Below are 24,835 nucleotides of genomic sequence, written 5' to 3' on the forward strand. Positions count from 1 at the left end.
AAGCAATTTTTTTCTTGATTTAGGTGAAAAATGACATTTTTTAGATGTTTGGGCTTAATGAGAACAAATGGCAATATTTAGTTCAAGTAAGTGGAATAATCTGGCGCATTAATCTGTTAACTAGTCTTCAACACTCAAACAAGCTAGGGAAAATTATTTGACTAGATTTAAGAAGAATGATCTGATTAAGACGTCATAAATTTAAAGCGTACTGAATGCATTACTGACTGGATGACTTCTTTGTGTGGTTTGGTGCATGTTAAAATTATCAACTAACCACTGTGCCGTCATGATAAACATGCTTTCTTGACATCACTATTCACTTGTGTAAATGTCCGTGGTAAAACTGATGTGATAGGCATGTCTTTCACGAAGAATCGTGGTCGTATAAACTGCATTATTTTTTCATCCGGGTGTTTGGCTATCGGGTCATTTCGGGAATTTCCTCCCGCCTGTGCCCTTCAGTCCGCCCGGCTGCCAAATTAGCACCCGCGCCAGGCCTCTGTCTTTAACTGGAGTGGCGGCGGCAGCTAAGTTCGTACCGGATATCCTCCCGTCCGGCCGGCTCGCTGCGGCATATTCGGTGCTTGGCTCTGCCCTGCCCGCCGAGGGCGAGGCGGCGGCCTGCGTGACCGGACCGGCGGGCTCCGTCGGAAGACAGCTACTTGTCGACTATCGGTCTCATGAGGTGTTTAGCCATAGATGGGAGTTTACCACCTGCTTTGGGCTGCATTCCCAAACAGCCCGACTTCGGGAGGACCGCAGCGTCTCTGTATTGTCACAAGCCCCGTAGCTTCCTTTATAGTTTATTTGTGTTTACAATAGCTTTAGCATTCGCGCTAGCAGCAGCCTCGTATTCGTTCCAAAAATCATTGTGATGCAGTTTTAAATGGCTGCTGGGTTAGTGCTAGTGGTGTTCAATGAGGACGCTTTCTTTACGCCTCGTGGAACTGTTTTGTAGATGGCGAGAGCGTCGTTTATTTCATTTCACACACAGGAAATGCAACGCACGCTAGTGAGAGCGCCTCAACACTGATGTGTAACACCGCCTCCTCTATGACGCCGTACTCCTCAACTCCTCCTCCCACAGGGGCTTCAGAGAGGGGAGGGGTTGACCAGGCGACGGTGGAGAAGTGGAGAGAACTGCTTGGTTGCGCACATTTGGAGGCTAAATCAAGTATATAATTATCGGATTGCATTATCGGTTGATTTTTTTTTTTTATCTGTATTATCTGTGTGACGTCATAATTGCCATTATCGGCCGATAATTATCGGTAACCAATATTATTGTGTATCTTTACTTCGGACACTCAGTTGCCTTGACATTTTTCCGAGTAATGCCAACGACGTCATGCATCAAGAGAGACAATAGCTAATTAATATGCTCACTCGCCACCCTGTGGTCTGGGGTGTGAATTGCAATCTGTCAAAATGACAGATAGACCGGTCAACGACGGAAAATATTGGGTTAACGCGACCCCTGATAAGTACTGTATTTGTTTATTATGATAATAAATCCTCAATATGGCATTTACATTATTAACATTCTTTCTGTGAGAGGGATCCACGGATGGAAAGACTTGTGACTTTGTATATTGTGACTAAATATCGCCATCTAGTGTATTTGTTGAGCTTTCAGTAAATGATACTGTAGCCATGCCCAAATGCATGATGGGAAGTGGAACCATGACTGTGCGTAGTGCTACCAAATGATATATCTTCTCTGCGTTGGGAAATAACATAAGGTGTTAAGAAAAAGATCAATTGCTACCTTGTTTCCCCACATTGCTTCCCATGATATTTCTAATCACAGGGAGAGGGATTGTAAGGCTTTAGCCAATTAAAAAAAAGGCTCCAAAGGCTGCCAAAATTCACTCTACTCATTTTACGCTGCCTTTTATCTCTCTATATACAGGAGGTAAAACGGCGCCATTACAGATTGAGCGCGACAATGCGTGAGTGGGTCGTGCAGTGCATGCATTAATTGTGTTAAATATTTTAACGTGATACATTTTTTAAAAAATTAATTACCGCCGTTATCGGGATAAATTTGCTAACCCTACCTCAAGAAACTAAAGACTCTGGATGAGTGTGACATATTATGTATGTAACGTTAAATACAATTAGAAAACGATTTAATCAATAAAACAATAAAATCAGGGCAGCCATCAGAAGCAAATTCCCATCACTAATGGGTACGTTAGACCCACCACCTTTCGTAAATAAAATAATAAATATCCACCCTCAACAACAAAAAAATACTTTCAAAAGTCTATAAAGCCCTCTCATGTAACAACTCTACTTGCCTACCAATCGAAAAATGGAATAACGAACTTTCGGTAACATTAGATAATAACTATTGGTCCAACATCTGTAAAAATACATTTATAATGACAAAGAATAAGAACCTTCAGTTTATACAATTCAAAATACTGCACAGATGGCATATTACTCAATCTAAAATGTACAAAATGGGGTGCTCCCAATCAGATAAATGCACAAGCTGCAACAAAGAGTCTTCAGACACATACTTTCATGCTCTTTGGCAATGTAAATCAGTGCGAGAGTTTTGATCACAGGTAACGAAGAAACTCTCTTTCCAATATACCCTACCCACCGACGTCACAAAACCACGTGCTCGCTGTATGGTTCCGCCCACTTGTCCGTCATTTTGTGTCTGTATTAGCATTGGTTTCAATTGATCGAGGAATTTAAAATGCATTTCATGGAAGACCCGGTGCTTTCTGATGCCGTAAACTCACTGGATGTGTTGCATAAAAGGCGTTATGTGGAAAAGCTTCGTTCTATACAGTCGCCAGATCCATATTTGATGCCTAAATCGATGATTTTTGACCGGCTGCCTTCGCCGTCTCTGCCTGACCCTGATATTTACAACTATCTTGTCCACACAAAATCAGCCTATTCCCACGAAAGTTTGAAAAACTTTAAGAGCTTGGAGGCTTATAAATGCTACGTTGCTGGTTGGGTGAAACAGGTCCTCGTACACGAAAATTCGGCAGGAATCTTGTGCTCGGAAGGTGAGTTACGAAATTTTCAATTCAAAATCTTTTGTTCTTGCTAACATCCACTGTCAAGTCTAATGTATTTCATGTCATTTGTCAATGGAGCTAGGGCTTTTAATGTTTATATGGTTTAGCGATAGCACTCTCACTACATACATACGTGTATGTTGTCGGCGATTAGCCTAGCAATGATCTTAATTGTGGTTGTCAGCCCAAAACCCTCTAAATATATATGAAATGCATCTTACCAGATATAAAATGACTACTACATAATCTGTGGTAATCGTTTGGAGCCCAGTTTTCTCGTCGAATTGCAGCAGCCCATCTCGCTCTCTCCTCTCCGTGTCTCTCGGAATCCGGTAGAACTTAAAGTCTCTCCGTCTATCTTCTCTGTTATTGCAACCGACCGCCACACACGCCTTCACCATTTTGATTATTAATGTTAACGAGCAGAAAAACACGCCGTAAATAGGAGGAATGTACGTAGCTGTAACAGGTCAACACGATGTGTTGACGGACAAGTGGGCAGCACCAGTCAGGAGAGCGGAGTTGTGACGTCACGTGGGTAGGGTCTATTGAACTGCAGGATTCCATTGTCTCCAACTCTTTGTCTGCTTGGCGATCTGAATACAGTGAATATCTCTAACCATCAAACCTGTCCACTACTAGCAAGTTTAACGATAGCCAAAAAAACAATATTGTTGAATTGGAAAAACTAACAAAACATTAACATTAACCAATGGCTAAATCTAATCATTGAATATATAACATTAGAGAAAATATCTGCCAAACAGACAAATACGAACAACAGTGGGGAACGATCGCAAGAATGATGAACATAGAATAAGGATTCTCTCTTGCCTGCGAAGGAATGTCACAAAAATAATAAAAATGTATACATACATTGATGTATACGGGGTGTCCAGGGAAGTTGTATGCATCCTTTTGCAGCTGGAAACTGGACATTTTTAATCCGAACTGTTTTATACACTCCCAGCAGCATGTAATAAATAATTTTTCTTCCTTCACAGTTTAGTCGGTCAATGGGTTTAATGTACAAAGAAACCCACAGACAATTTGGTTTCCAGCTGCTGGGGAACGTATGCAACTCTTTTGGAACACCCTGTATATTACTTATCAGACTTGGAACAATTAAGGAAGTATGCTTAAATAATACACTTCACTGGTCCTTGGCACGCATCTAATAGTGCTTGATAAACCTCTTCTTCTGTCAGCTTTACAGGTGGAGTTTGTTGGCGTCCTGCCCTGGGCCGTCCCGTTGCCAGCCTTGGCCTCCGGGATTTTCGGCCGGGGCTTGTCTGGCTGTGCGGGGATCCCGTCGGGTGCATGCTTGTGTCGTGGGCGGGTGGGGGTGCCGCGTGGGTGCCGGTCCGGGGCGGGGTGGGGTGGGGGTGGGGTGGAGGCCGGGGGGTGTATCAGGGTACCCGCAGGTTATTAAAAGTATTTAAAAAGCATTGAATTTAGTTTTCCATTATTAAAGGTATTAAAAGTATTAAATTAGCTGTTGTAAGGCTGGAATTTTTTCACCGTAGTCTTAATTTTCAAGAACATCTCAGTGCAACATAAATTACGTCCGTGACGAAGTTTCTTTCTTTTTTCTTTTTTTTTTTTTTTTAAATCCATAATGAAGATGACGCATAGAATTTTTACGATGCACTGCACTACAAATCGAAATGCAACTCGTGCGTGCCAAACCACCACAACTGGCAAAACGGAGAATCCATCCACCTCTGCATCGGGAATGCGTCCGTTTGTCGGTGGAACGAAAACCCTGCAGGCAGAAGTATTGTGGATTCTGAACACCAAAACAGACCACCATTCTTATACTTCAAATGAGTCTATTGGTGATCTGTTTCGGATATTACGTCATTTTTGGTCGGCATTGGCTGTCACAATGTTGGTCATATTGCGTTTTCTTCCAGAGGGAGCATTCCCGATGTCTTAACTGTCTTTTGTAACGAATTTTCAGTTGGCAGAAAAAAACCGCACATTTTCTTAAATGTTCCTTTTTTAAATGCACCACACACATCATACTCCACAGGAGAGCTCCGGCAAAGGGCGGTGGGATGGGCGGCTGGGCAGAAATCCATGCTGCGGTCCCACTGCCCCAAGCCAAGCTCTCCTATTTTAATGCATACATTGCACTACCCTCCCCTCACAATCCCATCACGGTGCTGGGTGATGGCTGCCAGCCGGGAACCTGGCAGCCACAGTAATAGGGTGGTAGGTGGGTCCCACGCTTTTTCCTCATGGCCTGGCTCCTGGGGTGTGGCCTCCCCTCTGCCTCGGCTGCCAGCCGCGGGAGTGGAGTGGGGGGTCGGGGCTCCGATCTTGCATCGCCCCGTGGCAGTTCCTTGGCGTTCTCCTGCCTCCGCCTTCCCCTCTTCTCTGACTGGACATCTGCCCAGCGCTCCGTCGCGGGTCGCGGGCTGGGCGCCGGTGTATCAGCGGGGTGTTTCCTGCACCGGCGGGGGGCCCTGCCCTACCTTGGCCTTAGTGGGCCGCTGGGGTTCCCGTGGCGTGCCGTGCCGGTTGGGGGGCTGCGGCTGTGGCTCGTGGCCCAGATGGGCGGCCAGGGGTGGGGATAGACGTGGGGTTGGTGATGCGTCCCCTCCTGCCATCCCTGAAGGCCGGTTGATGGGTGCGCGGGTGGCCCAGGGGACCACCCTGGATCCCCCGGGGGGGGGGGGGGGGGGGGGGCGATGGCTCCGCTGCTGGGCTGCGGGAGGAGGGATGGGCTGCGCTTGACCCCCCGGGCCCCCGCCTGCCCTCTCTCCCTCCCTCCCCGGGCTGGCTGGGTGGGGGCCGTGCCCCTGGGTTGGCTCCCGCGCGGCTTCTCCGCCCGTCTGCGTGGCTGTTGCGCGTCCGGTGGGGCTCGCGTGCTGCTGGATGTGGTAGGGCATGCTCGGGTTGGGGGTCCTGGTGCCGGGATTGGCGATGGGGCGGCGCAGTGTTGGTCGCCAACGGGCTTACATTCATAAGAGATTTACATGATTACTGGGTTCTAGATCACAGAACTGATTTGTGTACACTCTACCTCTTTCAATCACTTAGCTTATAGACACCCCCACCCCTGTCCCCCTCTTTCACTGGCCAATAGGCCCCCACATGGTTTAAACCGGAAATACATCTCGCTGACGATAGCACCAGCATATTAATACTTAGTCTAGATGCTCTATGTATTTCTTGTTGTTTGTGTATGTGTTTCTTTCTTCTCTTGTGTTGCTTTTCTTCTGTCCCCCCATAATCCCTTCCTGTTCGCTGCTTTGTCATAATAAAAAGGTATTTTGAATGATCACAATGGGAGTATATCAACTCTCAATGTGAAACATTAAAACTGTGCAGACAACCCTGTCACTTAGACTTCCATTCTCTGTGTCAAACAGCTGAACAGGACAGGTTTTTATAAAAAAAAAAAAAAAAAAAAAGGATTTAATTTAAAAAATATATATATATATTAATAAAAGGCATGGCTGATATTTTTTTGCCGATTCCGATACTTTGAAAATGATGTGATCGGATCAATCGGGACATCTCTACACACCAGTGTTGTTTTTGGCAGCCCTTTTAAATTTAGTCGTAAGCCTGAGTTATGCTACTGCGTTGCAGTGACGGCGAAGCGACTACTGCGTCAATGAGCATTCGAGTCGTGCCACTAGAGGGGTGTGGCAATGTGTTTGTTGGGTTTTGGGGGAGTCTTGACGACTTCTAGTTTTCTTCCGGTTACACTGCTATGCTAAAATGCTAACGGAGATAAAACGCTGGAATGTGGATCTTCAGCTCATCAACATTGAACAACAAATGTTGAGGCGCAGGCGACGCACAAGACTGTTTCGGAGGCAGTCTGTCAGACTGTTGAAGGCTTGATGCCGTCACATTATGAACTCTAGCCTCGGGTGGAAGCCAGCAAGCTGCGGCAGCTAGCTTCAAGCTGGTGTCGAGCACTTTGTCCAGTGTTTTGTCTGAGGTCTGCTATGAGTTGTGGACAGCCTTCCAGCCCGATTTTTTTTTTTGCCTTACAACAAGCCAGTGGGAAGCCATAGCAGATTTCTGGCAGCTATGGAACTTCCCAAACTGCGTTGTAAGCCATGATGATAAACAAGTTATCATAAAAGCACAGAGGCACTCGATCAGTGATGATGTATCAAGTGTGTGAACTGTCTAGTTGAAAATTAAACATCAAACAACTCTTTTGACACCAAACCTGTGCTTTATTCTTTATATACTTGAAGTGTGACACGTAACGGTAACGGTGTTATACTTGTATGTAAGTAAGTCACAGACTCACAGCAAACATACAGTGGGGCAAATAAGTATTTAGTCAACCACCAATTGTACAAGTTCTCCTACTGTTCTTCTTTGATACTCTCATTGGCTCAGTCCATTTTTGCGTGTAGCAAAATCATGTTTGACAATGGCGGTGATTTTGCGCTAAACCGGAAATAACAGTCTGAGTCAACCAATCACAGTCCATTTCCACCAACGCGCATGACGTGGTGGTTAAAACAGTTAACAAGTTAACTGTATTATATAAGTTGCACACAGACTACTTTTCATTTTGTCAAAGTGTCATTTTGTCAGTGTTGTCCCATGAAAAGATATACTTAAATATCTGCAGAAATGTGAGGGGTGTATTTACTTTTGTGATACACTATATATATGTATATATGTATGTATATACACTCACCGGCCACTTTATTAGGTACACCATGCTATTAACAGGTTGGACCCCCTTTTGCCTTCAGAACTGCCTCAATTCTTCGTGGCATAGATTCAACAAGGTGCTGGAAGCATTCATCAGAGAGTTTGGTCCATATTGACATGATGGCATCACACAGTTGGTGATTTGAGTGACTTTGAACATGGCATGGTTGTTGGTGCCAGAAGGGCTGGTCTGAGTATTTCAGAAACTGCTGATCTACTAGGATTTTCACGCACAACCATGTCTAGGGTTTACAGAGAATGGTCCACAAAAGAAAAAATATCCAATGAGCGGCAGTTCTGTGGGCGGAAATGCCTTGTTGATGCCAGAGGTCAGAGGAGAATGGCCAGACTGGTTCGAGCTGATAGAAAGGCAACCGTGACTCAACTAACACCCCGTTACAACGAAGGTAGGCAGAAGAGCATCTCTGAACACACAGTACGTCGAACTTTGAGGCAGATGGGCTACAGCAGCAGAAGACCACGCCGGGTGCCACTCCTTACAGCTAGGAACAGGAAACTGAGTCTACAATTTGCACAAGCGCATCAAAATTGGACAATAGAAGATTGGAAAAACGTTGCCTGGTCTGATGAGTCTCGATTTATGCTGCGACATTCGGATGGTAGGGTCAGAATTTGGCGTCAACAACATGAAAGCATGGATCCATCCTGCCTTGTATTAACGGTTCAGGCTGGTGGTGGTGGTGTAATGGTGTGGGGAATATTTTCTTGGCACTCTTTGGGCCCCTTGGTACCAATTGAGCATCATTGGAACGCCACAGCCTACCTGAGTATTGTTGCTGACCATGTCCATCCCTTTACGACCACAATGTACCCAACTTCTGATGGCTACTTTCAGCAAGATAATGCGCCATGTCATAAAGCTGGAATCATCTCAGACTGGTTTCTTGAACATGACAATGAGTTCACTGTACTCAAATGGCCTCCACGGTCACCAGATCTCAATCCAATAGAGCATCTTTGGGATGTGGTGGAACGGGAGATTCACATCATGGATGTGCAGCCGACAAATCTGCACCAACTGTGTAATGCCATCATGTCATATGGACCAGACTCTCTGAGGAATGCTTCCAGCACCTTGTTGAATCTATGCCACAAAGAATTGAGGCAGTTCTGAAGGCAAAAGGGGGTCCGACCCGTTACTATCATGGTGTACCTAATAAAGTGGCCGGTGAGTGTATATACATATATGTGTATATATATATATATATATATATATATATAAATTTTATGAAAGTTTTTTTTGTCGTTACTTTTTTATGGAAAATATTTTTGTTCTTTTAATGTTGAGCAACTTGAGCTGTGGGTTTAGTCTATAAGTTGTATTTATTTCAGCTTAGTTTAAAATATTTTAGTTTTTTTTTTTTTATTTTAACATTAACAATTTGCAAATATGTTGTGAAAAAACAAAAACCCATACATCTCAAAATAACACATTTTAGAGCTATAATTACAATACCGTAAAACCGCGGTATTTTTACTTAAGGTTATCATACGGTCAAAATTTCATCCCGGCACATGCTTACTCGTCAGACTCCGATAACTGCTACAGCTAGAGAAAGTTCTGTGCTGTTCGTGGAATAAATAATTAATAAATATCGGTGGATCCCTTTTGCCTCAATCTGGAGAATGATGCACTGGAATTGCTCCAAAATAAATAGTTTAAAACACTGCCGTACACGTCTGCCTGCGATGGCGATGCCGTTAAAGTGAGGAAGCTTGTCGTCTTAGCAACTGTAACTACGGCGCTTTTGCGAAAGGTCATTTGGGTCTAACACAAGTGCTTCAAATTGGAAAGGAGCCATTTAATCAGGTGGAAATACTTTCCATGATTTTTTTATGTTAGTCCAACATGTTATTGATTTTTTTTTCTTCTTCATAGTTTGTCTCTATTGTGTCTTGCAGGTTTCAGAACATATCTTGGTCCTGAGCGGCAGGAGTCAGAGTGTCCTGGCATTAAAGAGGAAGTTGAGCACCCGCATATGAAACAGGAAGAGCAAGAGCACCCTCAACAGCAAAAGAGAGAAGTGCAACTTACAATCAAAAAGGAGGAGGTAAAGCTGCCATACGTTAAAGAGGAGGACGATATAACTAGGCCAACTGGTGAGCCTTTGAAGAGTGAAGAGAGCCTGAGTGAGACCAGCAGAGGAGCGGGGCCTCCAAGTGGCAACAGCAGCAGCTTAACAGAAGGATTGCAAGCGGACAGTTTCACCGCCCCACTATCAGATAGCGAAGACGCCATGTCACACTCGCCTGACAGTGATGATGGTCTTAAGAAAGCCGATGGTGACGACAAATGTAAATGCTCTCAGTGTGGGGAAACCTTTTTAAATAAGTATACTTGTCGTATGCATATGAGAAGCCACATTGAAGAAAAACCTTTTTCCTGCTCAGTTTGTGGTCGAAGATTCAGTTGCAAGACCAACTTAAAATTGCACACAAGAACCCACACTGGAGAAAAACCTTTTTCCTGCTCAGTTTGTGGTCAAAGATTCGTTCAAAAGCCACACTTGAAAATGCACACAAGAACCCACACTGGAGAAAAACCTTTTTCCTGCTCAGTGTGTACTCAAAGATTCAGTCACAAGAACTCCTTGGAAATACACACAAGAACCCACACTGGAGAAAAACCTTTTTCCTGCTCAATTTGTGGCCAAAGATTCGCTGCAAAGGACTACTTAACAAAACACTCAAGAACCCACACTGGAAAAAAACCTTTTTCCTGCTTAGTTTGTGGTCAAGAATTCACTCAGAAGAGGTCCTTAAAAATACACACAAGAACCCACACTGGCGAAAAACCTTTTTCCTGCTCAATTTGTGGCCAAAGGTTCACTGAGAAACGTAGGTTAACAAAACACACACGGATCCACACTGTAGACGGACCTTTTCATTGCTCAGTTTGTGGCCAAAGATTCTCTCTAAAGGGAAACCTAACAAGACACAGAAGAACCCACACTGGAGAATAACTTTTTCCTGCTCAAATTGTGGTTAGATTCTCTCTAAGGGAAACCTTCATACAACACATAAAAACCCACACCAGTGAAAAACCTTTTTTAGTATTCAGTTTGTGGCCAACGATTCAATCAAAAGGATCAGTTGAAGAGACGCGTGAGAAGCGGTGGCCAACGACGGTTTTGCCTGTCATCCATGATGGCTTCATCAGTTTGTGCGTGTAAGACGATAGTATTCTGTGGACATTCCTTAAATCATCTTGAGGATTTGCAGTTTTGGTACTATATGTGTGCTTTGGTGGTTCCTTTTGTGAATTGTATTCAAATTATTGTCAAAAGAACTAGCTCACCTGATTTAAAATGAATATAAACTAAGATTAAGTTAAGTAGCATGATCCTGGGCCAAGGTGATCTGGCAAAAAAGTTTTCCTCATATTGTTTGTTCTTGATTTTTTTTCCACAATCTTGTTTTCCTGTTTTTTTATGAACTGTTAGTGCTAATTTTTAAGAATCTGCATTAAAAGGATTGTTCACCAAATCCGCACTTTCGGGGCCACTTTTCCCATCGTGTCCCTCTGTTAGAGGAGAGAAACTGAAGTGGGACAGAACTGTCACATGAGACTGTAAAACCAGCAGGCATGAAAATCTCTCACCTTTCGGCGAAATTCGCCGTTTTGAAGTCAAAAAGGATGACCTACGTGAATCGTGTAGATCCGAGGAGAAAAATTTTAGGGGGGGGGGGTCGTTTGTAGGCATGTGCCAGTTACCTTCACGGATTACCATACTATGAAAACGTCGCGGTTACAAAACCACTAAAATTTTCCGTCATACAGTAGTACGTATTCGTTATTTTTCATGTGTCGAAAATGCAGCCAGAATTGGCTTGGCGCGGCAGCGCTTACCCCTTCCCCTGTTTAATGCTGCGTGTGTCAGTGACGCTATTCCAGCAAACCCAAAAACAAGCACTCCAAACGCAAGGCGTAAATTCTTCAATTTATTGATCTCTCAAATCGTGGTAACTGAAATATACCAAATGAATAAATTTAAAACGTTGTACACTCGTATTTTTCCACATGTGAGTAGCTTCAACAGTTTAGCTTCATGAAAAAGTTCGTCAAAAACAAAACACACATTTTCCTTTCAAATTCAATACACAAAGTTAGTAAAAACTTACAAAGACGAATGATAGGCAAGGCTTAGCTAGGACAGCAACTTCATTGAGGTTAATCACAGCCGCTGAGAGAGAAACAAGTTTGTATGCGGGGAGGAAAAAAAAAAAAGAGCGTCAAAGATCGCTAATTGCGACAGATGATCTTGTACTAAGCACAAATTCACATTCGCTGGAGGAGGTAAAGTATCACTCCCAATTGTTTTTAGATGAATGCATTTGCCAGCATATTGAATTTAGTGAGTAATGGTTTTCGTTTTCATATTTTGTGGTATGACAAAGTTACTGCCGTTCGTTGCAGCTTGGGTTGAACACTGCCGGAGCGTCCGGTGAAAAAATAGCTCCCATTAAGGTAGCGTCAAGCTTGTGTATTTAACGGTAATATAAAAGCAGTGTTGTCAATAACGCGGTATCGTAATGCGTAACTAATCTAATTACTTTCTTTCAGTAAAGAACAATCTAACGCGTTCATTTTTCTAAATCAGTAATCTGAGTAAAATTACTTTTCTTGATGCCTGTGCGTTACTATTACTACATAATGTGAGTAGAATGAAGAATACTGTAGTCATGGGAGTGACATCACATGTCACATTTTTTAATCGGGGACGGAACAAAAAGGGTCACGTGTATTACCATGATGCGTGAGCGCTGGGAGTTTGCGGCCAAAACAACATAGCCTTGCTACCTCGCCAGGATGCAATGAAATAGGCAGGAGATATACTACAAACGGCTGCATTTGCACACTGGAAACACAGCCATTACTTCACATTTTTGTCCAGTAAAGATAACAAAAATATCTCCGTGCGCTGCGAACTTTGCGCTGGCTCAAAAAGACTGTCGACCGCTATAAGCATCCAATTCAAGCACCACTTGGAATTACAGCACAACAGGTAACACGACAGCCAGGACTTTTTGATACTGCTCGTTAGGCCTGAACGATATATCGTTTAAACATCGCCATCGCGATGTGCACAAGTGCAATAGTCCCATCGCAAGGACGTGCGATAGTTTTATTTTTTTTAATCCACAAATGTATGTTGCTCCATGCTTTCTCTGTCCTGAGCTGATCGCTTTAGTGACACTCACACAACCTCCCTCTCCCCCTCCCTTCCTCTCCTAGGTCTCTGTTCCTCTGCGCACTTGCTTATTAAAGTTAACGATGGTTGTGTTTGATCTTGCCACAGAGGCGAACTTCAATCACACCGCATCTTTCAGTCGTCGTTTAACTTGTTAAGCACGTGTTGCATGAAGGAAGCGTGCGCTGGAATGAATGTGTGTGCGTGGAAACGTTGGGGACAGCCGGTGTTCTGACGAATGGGTATGCTTGGTACACCTGTTGTGTTGTGTCCTGGAAATAAACACTAGAAGTGATTCTGCAGCCAAGGTAGATAAACAGAAGCATTAAATAAAGCAAAGCATTTTTCTACTACAGTACATTATTCTTGTTTAAAAATCATTCGATGATCTGCACGTGGTACATGATTGGAAAGCTTAAAATCTCAACTTTCTGGGGGAAGAAAAATTTTTAACAGGAGGACATTTAAAAAAAAAAAAAAAAATGTTTTTTAAACAGCAAAACCCTAGCTGGAGGTGAGAGCATGCGAGAGCAGAATTACAGACACCATGACTTTAACAAGATATTATCGCGTACTTATCTTGTTTCGATCCAAAAACTCCATGTCGCATGTATCACTGAGTGTCAAGACACAGCTGTGACTGGCCGCAGCTGGATTATTTCATTTTATTTTATGGGTGAAACATGGTACTATAACAGGGGTCGCAATGCAGAAATCGCAGACATCAAGGAGTGGTCGAGATTTTCTTTTTCATATATTTACCCTTTTAAACGTTTTTTTCCCCCCCAACTTTTCTTTTTTTTTTCGGATAAGGTATTTATCATCTAACATAGCAGGGAAAATGCGACAGTAACAAAAAAATACAATTTAGCGAAAGTTATGAGGTAGATATCCGTGACTTTTTTACAGACGCCATATTTTTCATTGTGACGTAATTTGTTTAAAAATTTAAAATATGCAAGTGAATCATTTTTTAAAGTTGGCCATATACATTTTTAAAGCATATTTTAGGGGGAACATTTTGAAAAAAACATGTCTAATATATGTGTTGAGATAATTATCGGGGTTTGATTTATTAAATGTTTGCTTGATTGGTTGATTGAATATTTGCTTTTGCTCATATATACCATAAATAATACATACTGCCATATTCTTCTTACTTCTAGATATGCTTATGCTCATATATACCATAAATAATACATATTGATAACCAGTAAATGATTATTGCTTGCTATACCAGATTGTAGTATAATGCTTAAGTGTTACAAAGTATAGAAAGAGGGTCGGAGTGGCTTCATGGCCGCGCCGTTGCGTAACTGGACCTTCCAGACAACCCCAGCACTTGGGGTTTGGACTTTCGCCTAGCCCTTCGAGGACGATTTTCCATCCGAGGACATCTTCCAGGGCCACAGCGGTGCACAACTGGAAGTGTTTGGACTATTCTGCTGATTGTTTAACGTTGCATAACTAAAAGTGTCTGCATTATTTTGACTGCTTATATATTATTTTGACTGTTTATATGATTGTTTTGATTGTTTACATAAGCTCTTGCTCCACACACGTGTATCACTTAAATTCCACCTACATGCACACACATAGCCAATAAAAAACCACATGGGTGTCGCTAGCTTGCTTTCCCCTCCCTCAGTGCAACGCCCATTTTGTTCAGGGAAAACCCCTAAATAAAATACCAAGGAGGGTTTTTTTTTTTTTAGATCAATCTTGGTGGCTAAAAAGCCACATGTTTGACCTCCTTGGCCAAGAAAACTGAGTGTCTTCTCTCCTTATTTTTGGGCAATTTTACAATGTCTACCTAAGGATCTAATTTTGAACTTGACAATATGTATAATATGTATCTTTTTCCAATGCAAAAAAAAAATATATATATATATATATATTTTTTTTTTTTTTTTTTTTTTTTAATATCGCAATATAATATCGCAATATATTGCAACCCCCCAAAAAATCGCAGCAATAGTTTTTTCCAATATCGTTCAGGCCTACTGCTCGTGCTCAATCCTCGGTTCAAGCTCAGTTGTTGTTGAGGGTTTTGAAAGCTTAGGTTTAAAGAAATTCTAAATATCCATCTTGCCTCCTCAGCTGTAGTTTTGGCTAAGCAATGCAAACGGCTGTCTCTAAGGTTCTATAGTCACATGATCTGTTCGAAAAATAATTTGGACCCATTATGAAATACTTTGAAGGATTCCTGTTCATTTTATTCATTTTTGTTGTTTGTTTTATTGCTCTAAAACTTTTATAGACAACATTTTAATGGCCATATTCAATGGTCTTTATTTTAAAGGGGAAGTTCAGAATTTTTTACATTAGGCTTAATCTTTGAGTTAGCCGGGGTTTAATTAGTCGTTGGAAATGATTTGAACAAATTCTGTGCAGTTTGACAGTTATTTGTTAGTTTCAGGGCTCCGGAGTGGCTAAGCTAGCGCGAGTCAATGGTGGTTGAAATCAACTCCTTCAACTAATCAAACCCCCGTTAACTCGAATATTAAGCCTTATGTGAAAAATTAAAATGGTCAAATTCGCCACATGTAGGACGTTTTGCCGACGGCGGACATTTTGGCAGAACGCCGGAACATATTTACTCCACACCTTTCTCACCTTTTTAACCCCTGACCCATTTTCATGCCTGAACCAGACAGACAAACTTGTACACTGATTGATTACCAGAAAGCCAATGACTCAATGCCGCATGCATGGATCCTGGAATGCCTGAAGCTCTACAAGGTTAACACTAGGAGTGGGAACCTCAGGGTATCTCACGATCAGGGGTCGCGTTAACCGAATATTTGACGGGTTGCAATTCACACCCCAGACCACAGGGTGGCGAGTGAGCATATTAATTAGCTATTGTCTCTGTTGATGCATGACGTTGTTGGCCTTACTCGGAAAAATGTCAAGGCAACTGAGTGTCCAAAGTTTCTTCAAAAAGCCCCAAAACGACGATGGTGTTGATAAAAGAGGTGAAAAAAGAGGGACTGATGCAGTGAAGGATGACAACGAATCAAGTGAATCGCCGGTTCACTCCTCACTGCGGTGAGCAGTTGAAAACGCCACCAATTACCAAGAAGGGCAGAATTGGTAACACGGTGAAAGCGGCATAAAGCCAAAAAAGCGGACCAGACTAGCCAGAGCCTGAAATTATTTCAAGGAAAATATGGAGGATGCCACCACAGTGTGTACTCTTTTTGCTAAGCTGAGCTCGCATAACACGATAGCACGTAGGCTATGAACGAACACTTGACATGCCGTCACCCAGGTGTATTTCGGAAGACAACGGGAAACAACAAGCTAGCGGATTGTAAGTCCATACAACTTTAACGATTTTAAAAAATATTGGAAGTTGCCTTTATGTGCGTCGTATCAACGTGTATTTTTATTTAATAATAATAATAAATTAAAATATATATATATATATATATATATTAGGGCTGTCAAAATTATCACGTTAACGCGCGGTAATTAATTTTTTTAATTAATCACTTTAAAATATTTGACGCAATTAACGCACATGTCCCACTCAGACAGTATTCTGCCTTTTGGTAAGTTTTACAGCAAGGCTTTTAGTGCTGCCTAACAGCGAACTCTTGTGGTCGCTTTGCGACATGGTTTGTTTTCTTGCCAGTTCAATATGGCTGCACGACGTCTCGGGCTGAGTTGTAATGTTGTGCTTATATGATCCTTGGACAAGATTTGTCCATAAGTATGGTTGTTGTAAAGAATGTACATATTATGTTAGTAAGCGAAATGTTCTATTTTTTGCATGAGACGCTTTTTGTTTATGTTTAGTGAACCTGTATAGCGTGCTAAGCTAACGTTGTTGCTAATGCAATGCTTGTGTACTTTTTTGTAGTTTTACGACAGTCTAAAGAGGACAATGGTTTGAGGCCATTTTATTAATAAATCAGATGAAAAAGGAAAAAGTCTGATTATTAAGGCGTCGTTCACTAGCTGTCTAGCTTTGGAAAAAGTAGACGCTTGGGAGTGACGACAGCATAGACCGATTTAAATGACAGTAGAGTGAAATGCCCACTACAGTCCTTATGTACCGTGTGTTGAATGTGTATGTCCATCTTGTGTCTTATCTTTCCATTCCAACAATTTATTTTACAGAATATATATATATAATTTACAGAAAAATATGGTATATTTTATAGATGGTTTGAATTGCGATTAATTGCGATTAATTACGATTAATTTTTAAGCTGTAGTAAAATTGATTAAAAATTTTAATTGTTTCACAGCCCTAATACATATATATATATATATACATATATATATATATATACATATATATATATATATATATATATATATAATGGAATTATATAATATTTTATTATTATTAAATGTATTAGGATCATGGAAGGTCCCACTTGGGGGGGGGGGGGTATATACAGGACTGTCTCAGATAATTAGAATATTGTGATAAAGTTCTTTACTTTCTGTAATGCAATTAAAAAAACAAAAATGTCATACATTCTGGATTCATTACACATCAACTGAACTATTTCAAGCCTTTTATTATTTTAATATTGCTGAATTTGGCTTACAGCTTAAGAAAACTCAAAAATCCTATCTCAAAATATTAGAATATCATGAAAAAGTATACAAGTAGGCTATTCAACTAATCACCTGAATCATCTAATTAACTCGAAACACCTGCGAGGGTTTCCTGAGCCTTAAAAACACTCAGCTTGGTTCAGTAAACTAAATCACAAGTATGGGGAAGACTGCTGATCTGACTGCTGTCCAGAGGACCATCATTGATACCCTCCATCAGGAGGGTAAGACACAAAAAGAAATTTCTCAAAGAGCAGGCTGTTCACAGAGTGCAGTTTCAAAGCATATCCACAAAAAGTCTGTTGGAAGGGAAAAATGTGGCCGGAAACGCTGCACAACCAAGAGAGATGACCGCAGCCTTAACAAAATTGTGAAGAAGAGCCGCTTCCAGAATTTGGGGGAGCTTCAAAGACAGTGGGCTGAAGCTGGAGTCCAGGTATCAAAAGCCACAGTTCACAGACGTGTCCGGGAAATGGGCTACAATAGCCGTATTCCCATGGTCAAGCCACTTCTGAACTCAAGACAACGGAAGAAGCGTCTGACTTGGGCTATGGAGAAGAAGCACTGGACAGTTGCAGAGTGGTCCAAAGTCCTCTTTTCAGACGAAAGCAAGTTTTGCATTTCATTTGGAAGTCAAGGCGCCAGAGTCTGGAGAAAGGCTGGAGAGGAGCAAAATCCAAGTTGCTTGAAATCCAGTGTGAAGTTCCCACAGTCAGCAATGGTTTGGGGAGCCATATCAGCTGCTGGTGTTGGTCCACTGTGTTTCATCAAGTCCAGAGTAAATGCAACTGTGTACCAAGAGATTTTAGAGCACTACATGCTTCCATCTGCTGAAAAGCTCTATGGAGATGAGGATTTCATTTTCCAGCATGATCTGGCACCTGCCCACAGTGCCAAAACCACCAGTAACTGGTGCACTGACCATGGCATCACTGTCCTTGATTGGCCTGCTAATTCCCCTGACCTGAACCCCATCGAGAATTTGTGGGGTATAGTTAAGAAGAAGATAAAAGACACCAGACCTACAAATGCAAATGAGCTGAAGGCCGCTATCGAAGCATCCTGGGCATCAATAACACCTCAGCAATGCCACAGGCTGATTGCCTCCATGCCACGCCGGATTGATGCAGTAATCCGTGCAAAAGGATTCCCAACCAAGTACTGAGTGCATCAATGGACATTTTCAAATGTTTGATTTAGTTTTGCTGTTATAAAATTATTTTTTTACTTGGTCTGAGGAAGTATTCTAATTTTTTGATATAGGATTTTTGAGGTTTCTTAAGCTGTAAGCCAAAATCAGCAATATTCAAATAATAAAAGGCTTGAAATAGTTCAGTTGATGTGTAATGAATCCAGAATGTATGACATTTTTGTTTTTTTAATTGCATTACAGAGAGTAAAGAACTTTATCACAATATTCTAATTTCCTGAGACAGTCCTGTATATCCTGTATATACATAATATAATAAAAATATATATGGAAACACAGTACTGGCCTGCTTACTGTAATCCATGACTGCACTAATGTTAGTTTATATTATAAAGTATTATTGTATTATTGTGTATATACATATAGTGACTGCATCAAGATATAGTCATTTTAAAAATTTAAGTGACGGGTAAAAATAGATTATGACCGGATTTTTATGTCAGTCAAAATGACAGACAACGAAAAAGTCTAGCGCAACCTCTGCTCACGATACAATACGATTTGCGGTACAAGGCTTACAATAAAGATTATCTCACGATATCACGATACAGCGATTATCGATATATTGGTCAGAAATTTGATACGTGATATTCTACGATAAAACTGTTGAAACGGGGAAAAAAAGATATTTCAAAATAGAAAAAATACTGTTTAAGTCATTTATTAAACAGTGACACCTTTTCTGTGCAACATTGCTGTAAAATTTAAATCTACTGCAAATTGTGTACCTGCACATATAGAGGAAACAAACCACAACCACTGATATCTCTTGGAGAGATCATGATGAATGGCACCCTTAATTTCTTTTAAGTTTTAAATCTTTAAAAAAAAAAATCAACAGTGTTGTAGGTGTCAGTCCGCAGTTGAGCTTGGAAGAGGGCAATGATAAAATTGGTGGGTCTCTTTTCTTCGTATAGGACAAGGGTGTCCAAACTTTTTGCAAAGGGGGCCAGATTAGGTGTGGTAAAAATGTGGGGGGCCAACCTTGGCTGACGTACTTTACGTTGAACAATATATTTAAGCAAATTTTAGCAAGCCATTCTGTGTGTCACATTTGCTTTATTATTTTTTTTTAATTAATCGTTTCAACAATCTCGCAACTAGCCTTTGTGGCGTTCTCTTTCGACTCTCGGGATCTAGCTTCAAGTTTCTTCAATTTCTCGTTGCGTATCTTCCGTGTAATCTTGTCGTAAATGTCAGCGTGTCTTGTTTAGAAATATCGCCTCACGTTTAACTCTTTAAAAACAGCGACTGGTGCCTTACAAATGAGGCAGACACAGTTGTTGCGTATTTTAGTGAAGAAATAGTGCAATTTCTACCTATCCTTGAAGCGTCGGCCATCGCAGTCAACTTTTTTTTGTTGTTGTTTGTTGCCATTTTAGAAAATTGGAAGTCAAGAGTCACACGGGGTAATGTTGCTTCGAGGGCTGCTGCCTTTTAGTGGGTAAATGAGGAGCAGAATTTGTGTAAGCTACTTCATATGCTGGTAGCAGTACTGCTGACCAATTTATTAAGTCTGTGTGCAGGCCAAACGTTATTGATCTTATGACAGAGGCTGGGGGCCGGATGAAATTTTACCACAGGCCGCATTTGCCCCCCGGGCCGCACTTTGGACATGTCTGGTATAGACCCTACCCACCGACGTCACAAAACCACGTGCTCGCTGTATGGTTCCGCCCACTTGTCCGTCATTTTGTCTCTGTATTAGCATTGGTTTCAATTGATCGAGGAATTTAAAATGCATTTCATGGAAGACCCGGTGCTTTCTGATGCCGTAAACTCACTGGATGTGTTGCATAAAAGGCGTTATGTGGAAAAGCTTCGTTCTATACAGTCGCCAGATCCATATTTGATGCCCAAATCGATGTTTTTCGACCCACTGTCTTCGCCCTGTCTGCCTGATATCTGCTACGCTGATATTTACAATTATCTTGTCCACACAAAATCAGCCTATTCTCACGAAAATTTGAAAAACTTCAAGAGCTTGGAGGCTTATAAATACTTCGTTGCTGGTTGGGTGAAACAGGTCCTCGTCCACGAAAATTCGGCAGGAATCTATCTTGTGCTTGGAAAGGTGAGTTACGAAATTTTCAATTCAAAATCTTTTGTTATTGCTAACATCCACTGTCAAGTCTAATGTATTTCATGTCGTTTGTCAATGGAGTTAAGGCTTTTAATGTTTATATGGTTTAGCGATAGCACTCTCACTACATACATACGTGTATGTTGTCGGCGATTAGCCTAGCAATGATCTTAATTGTGGTTATTTGTCAGCCCAAAACCCTCTAAGTATATCTTAAATGCATCTTACCGGATATAAAATGACTACTACATAGTCTGTGGTGATTTTTTGGTGCCCAGTTGTCACGTCGAATTGCAGCCGTCCATTTCGCTCTCCTCTTTGGATCCCTCGGAATACGGTAAAACTTCAAGTCTCTCCTTCCATCTTCTCTGTTAGTGCAACCAACAGCCACACACGCCTTCACCATTTTGATTATTAATGTTAAGGAGCAGAAAAACACGCCGTAAATAGGAGGAATGTACGTAGCCGTAACAGGTTAACACTATGTTTTGACGGACAATTGGGCGGTACCATTCAGGAGAGCGGAGTTGTGACGTCACGTGGGTAGGGTCTATAGGACCATTTTTGCCAAAAGCATTGGTTTGAGCACTTTCACCATCTGCTTCAGCATTTGAGATGTCGGACTCAGTCACTCACATTCTTCCTCTCCTTAAAAACAACAAAATAAAACAAAAAATATTAGCTTCTTATTAGCTTTTGAGTTGAAATCCTGATTTTTTTGTGTTGGAAGTATTGAGTGAATTAAAAAAATATATTAATTGAATGTATAGAAAATAAAAATGCAGTAATGACCTATTTTTAATATGTAGGCTACATTAATTATCATGCACATCACCTTATATAGCTTGGAAGCTACTCAAACCATTTTTATAACTTATTGTATCAAAATGGCAGTAATAACAGTTTGTGTAGTAAACTAGATGGAAAGTGGTTCTCAAAAAATATCAAATCGGTAAATTCATGTAGGCTTGTTCAATATTCATTTTCATCCAGTTTAGGGTCCTGGTTTGTTTTATATCATTCAACACCAAATGTCATCAAAATAATACATGTAAATTAAAAAAATCAATTACATTGAAAAACTTTCTTACCGCAAGTGATGGAAGTGAAGAACTCCGGTGTCCACTTCGTCACCAGCTGCCAGTGAACCTTATTTTTGGTAGACAATTCTTGCATTCAGCAAAGTCCTTGTTCACCTTACTTCCTTTCCTGTTGGTGTAAAATATAATGTGTGATTTGTAGCAATACTTTTCTCACTTTTTCCTCCACCTTTCTCACAAAGCTTTTTTATTTTTTTCAACCCCCTTGGAGCTTCCTCTCTTCTCCTCTAGACGACTTGTGCGCACTTTACCTTCACTGTCACTCTTGAGCGCCCCTAGTGGACCGCCAAGGAATTGCTCAACAAACATTGAGCAGTTTATCACAGCCATACTCCATTGTATGGCCAATATGTCAAATAAAAGTATTGATACTTGGCGGGAGCATATCGATAACCAATCGGGTTGCAAAATATCGCGATATATCGCTGTATCGAGATATTGTCACACTCTTTAGTTAACACCACACTGAGAGCCTTTGTTGCAAACTCAATGAGGCTGTGGCAGACCACCCTTGAGGCCAACTTTGAGCCAATTGCGCAAGTCTCTGTCAAATGTGGCGTATAAAAAGGAGATGCTCTATTCCCGCTGCTGTTCTGCATGGGCCTGAACCCCCTCAGCCAATTGATCAACTAGACTGGCTATGAATACCGACTTAAGAATGGGGCGTCCGTCAGTCATCTCCTCTACATGGATGACCTCAAGCTGTACGTTAAGAGCGAGCGAGACATTGACTCACCGATCCACAACACCAGGGTCTACAGCGGGGACATTGTAATGTCATTCGGACTGAAGAACTGTGGCCGAATAGTGACAAAGAGAGGGAAGGTAGTCCAGACACGGGGGGGTTGCACTCCCAGAGGGGTGGATAGCAAATGTAGAGGAGCGCTACAAGTACCTTGGAATATCACGTCACAAGGGAGGCTTCAAAAAAGGCTGCAACGACAAGTATCTGCAACGAGTAAGGCAGGTCCTGAGAAGTCTGCTCAAAGGCAAGAACAAGACCATATGCCAAGGGCACATACGGACACTCCTATGTTTGAACACTGTTCGTTATAGACACACCGTGACGAGTACAGAAGTCCACTAACAGAACACCGCTCTGGTTCTGATAGCGGGGGCCATTCCCCCAATCATGCTCCTCCATGTCTCTCTGTCATTGCCCACGTGAGCGTTGAAGTCCCCCAGCAGAAGGAAGGGAGTCCCTAGAGGGATCGCTCTCCAGCACACCCTCCAAGGACTCTAAAAAGGGTGGGTACTCTGAGCTGCTGTTCTGTGCATAAGCACAAAAACAGTCAGGAAATTCCCCCCCCCCCCCCCCCCTCCACCTGAAGGCAGAGGGAGGCTACCCCCTCATCTACCGGGGTAAACCCCAACGTCTAAGCCGGGGGTCAAAAAGTATGCCCGCACCTGCTCTTTATACAGTATATGTAATTGCATTCTGTAACTTCTTGAGGGTGTGTATCATTAAAAGTTTGCCATTTGCAATATTGTTTGGGATTTTTTTTTAACTGGCTCTGGAAAATATAACACTGTACAATTAGGGTCCCTTCATTAACATTAGTTGATGCATTTATAGACAATATTTTATATTATAACCATTCATATTAGCCCTTATCTAACAATAATGAATATATTAATGAACATTAGTTAATGCATAACCAGACAGTAACTAATTGGTTAAGTACCAAGGTGCATTTTATGTATGTAACTGTTGAATAAGGTTTTGTTTTCAATAAAATATGCACAAGTCTCTGGTTGTTATTGCTTCAACTTCATTCATTTGAACTACCGTATTAATGGTTCAGTTTATTTGCAACCCAAGGGTTAGATGTGGTCACTTTACAATATGGGTCCAAAAATAATTTATTTCTGGTTAATTATGGTTAAAGGGGGAGCGCATGTTTATTTCCTATTTCACACGGTGTTTTATTCTCCTGAATGAAATGGACCGTTTGGATGTGTGTAAAAAGCACAATTTACTTACGTTTCACCATGGATGGGCAGGTGGAAAAGATCTAAGACACATTGTCTGTCATGTTAGCTGCACAACAACACATTATTTTTCGTTATATTCGTGTTGCCCATGTGGCAGCTACGCGTTCCTCCGACGTCGGCCAGTTTGACCGGCCTTCTCTCCAGCTGCTTCCCCGGCGAGCTCTCCTGTCCGTAGTAGCAGGGGAACTGTGACATATTTATGTCACACTGCTGTTGCCATAGTGTGCACTTCCTGTGGGTGTGGTATTACAGTATAAAAGGAATCTCTGTGATGTCTCTGTGACATATATGCTGAGAAGCTCACTGAATAAAGAAGTGTTGTTCAAGTCTCGGCCTTACATGTACTTAGATTAAGGAAGTACGTAACAAAAGTGGCGACGAGGATGTCTGGACCTGCGTCAGCTCGGACGTGCTGTTTTTGGAGTTGCTGCGGGTCGCGGTGCTCCAGGGGACAGACGGCACTGACATCAGCTTCCACGTAGTGACTTCGTGGGGAGGAGGGTGAGCGGAGATTTTAAAAGGAGCGTGAAGGTGGTGTATAACCAGGCGCTATGGCGGGAGTTATCAGCTCTGTCGGTCAGACGGAGCGGTTCGGCTATTTCGTGGAAGCTAACGAAATAGCGGAAGAGAAAGTGGTGCCCACGTTTTTGAGCGTTATTGGGCCAAAGACTTTCAATTTACTGAGAAACTTGCTTCAACCCGATAAACCTGGCAGTAAAATGTACAGGGAAATCGTGGAAACTCAATATCGACATTTTTCACCCAAGCCCCTTGTGATAGCAAAGAGATTCCGATTTCACAGGAGAAATCAGGAAGAGGGGGAATCTGTCACTATGTTCTTAGCGGCGCTGCGGAAGCTGGCTGAACATTGTGAGTTTGGTGATGTTTTAGAAGACACATTAAGAGAC

General features: G+C 41.8%; 1 protein-coding gene across 2 annotated transcripts in view; it reads left to right on the forward strand.

Annotated features, from left to right (window-relative positions):
- LOC130906790 (oocyte zinc finger protein XlCOF6.1-like) overlaps window positions 1-14,655 on the forward strand; it is a 37,064-nt gene extending 22,409 nt beyond the window's left edge. For both annotated transcript variants that reach the window (XM_057821418.1, XM_057821419.1), the window contains exon 3: window positions 9,672-14,655. In XM_057821418.1, coding sequence (XP_057677401.1) covers window positions 9,672-10,732 — 1,061 coding nt within the window. In that variant the 3' untranslated portion in view covers window positions 10,733-14,655. The remainder of the gene's footprint in view (window positions 1-9,671) is intronic.
- The last annotated feature ends 10,180 nt before the right edge of the window (window positions 14,656-24,835 follow it).

The sequence above is a fragment of the Corythoichthys intestinalis genome, chromosome 18, assembly GCF_030265065.1.
Source record: "Corythoichthys intestinalis isolate RoL2023-P3 chromosome 18, ASM3026506v1, whole genome shotgun sequence".
Taxonomy (NCBI): Eukaryota; Metazoa; Chordata; class Actinopteri; order Syngnathiformes; family Syngnathidae; genus Corythoichthys; species Corythoichthys intestinalis.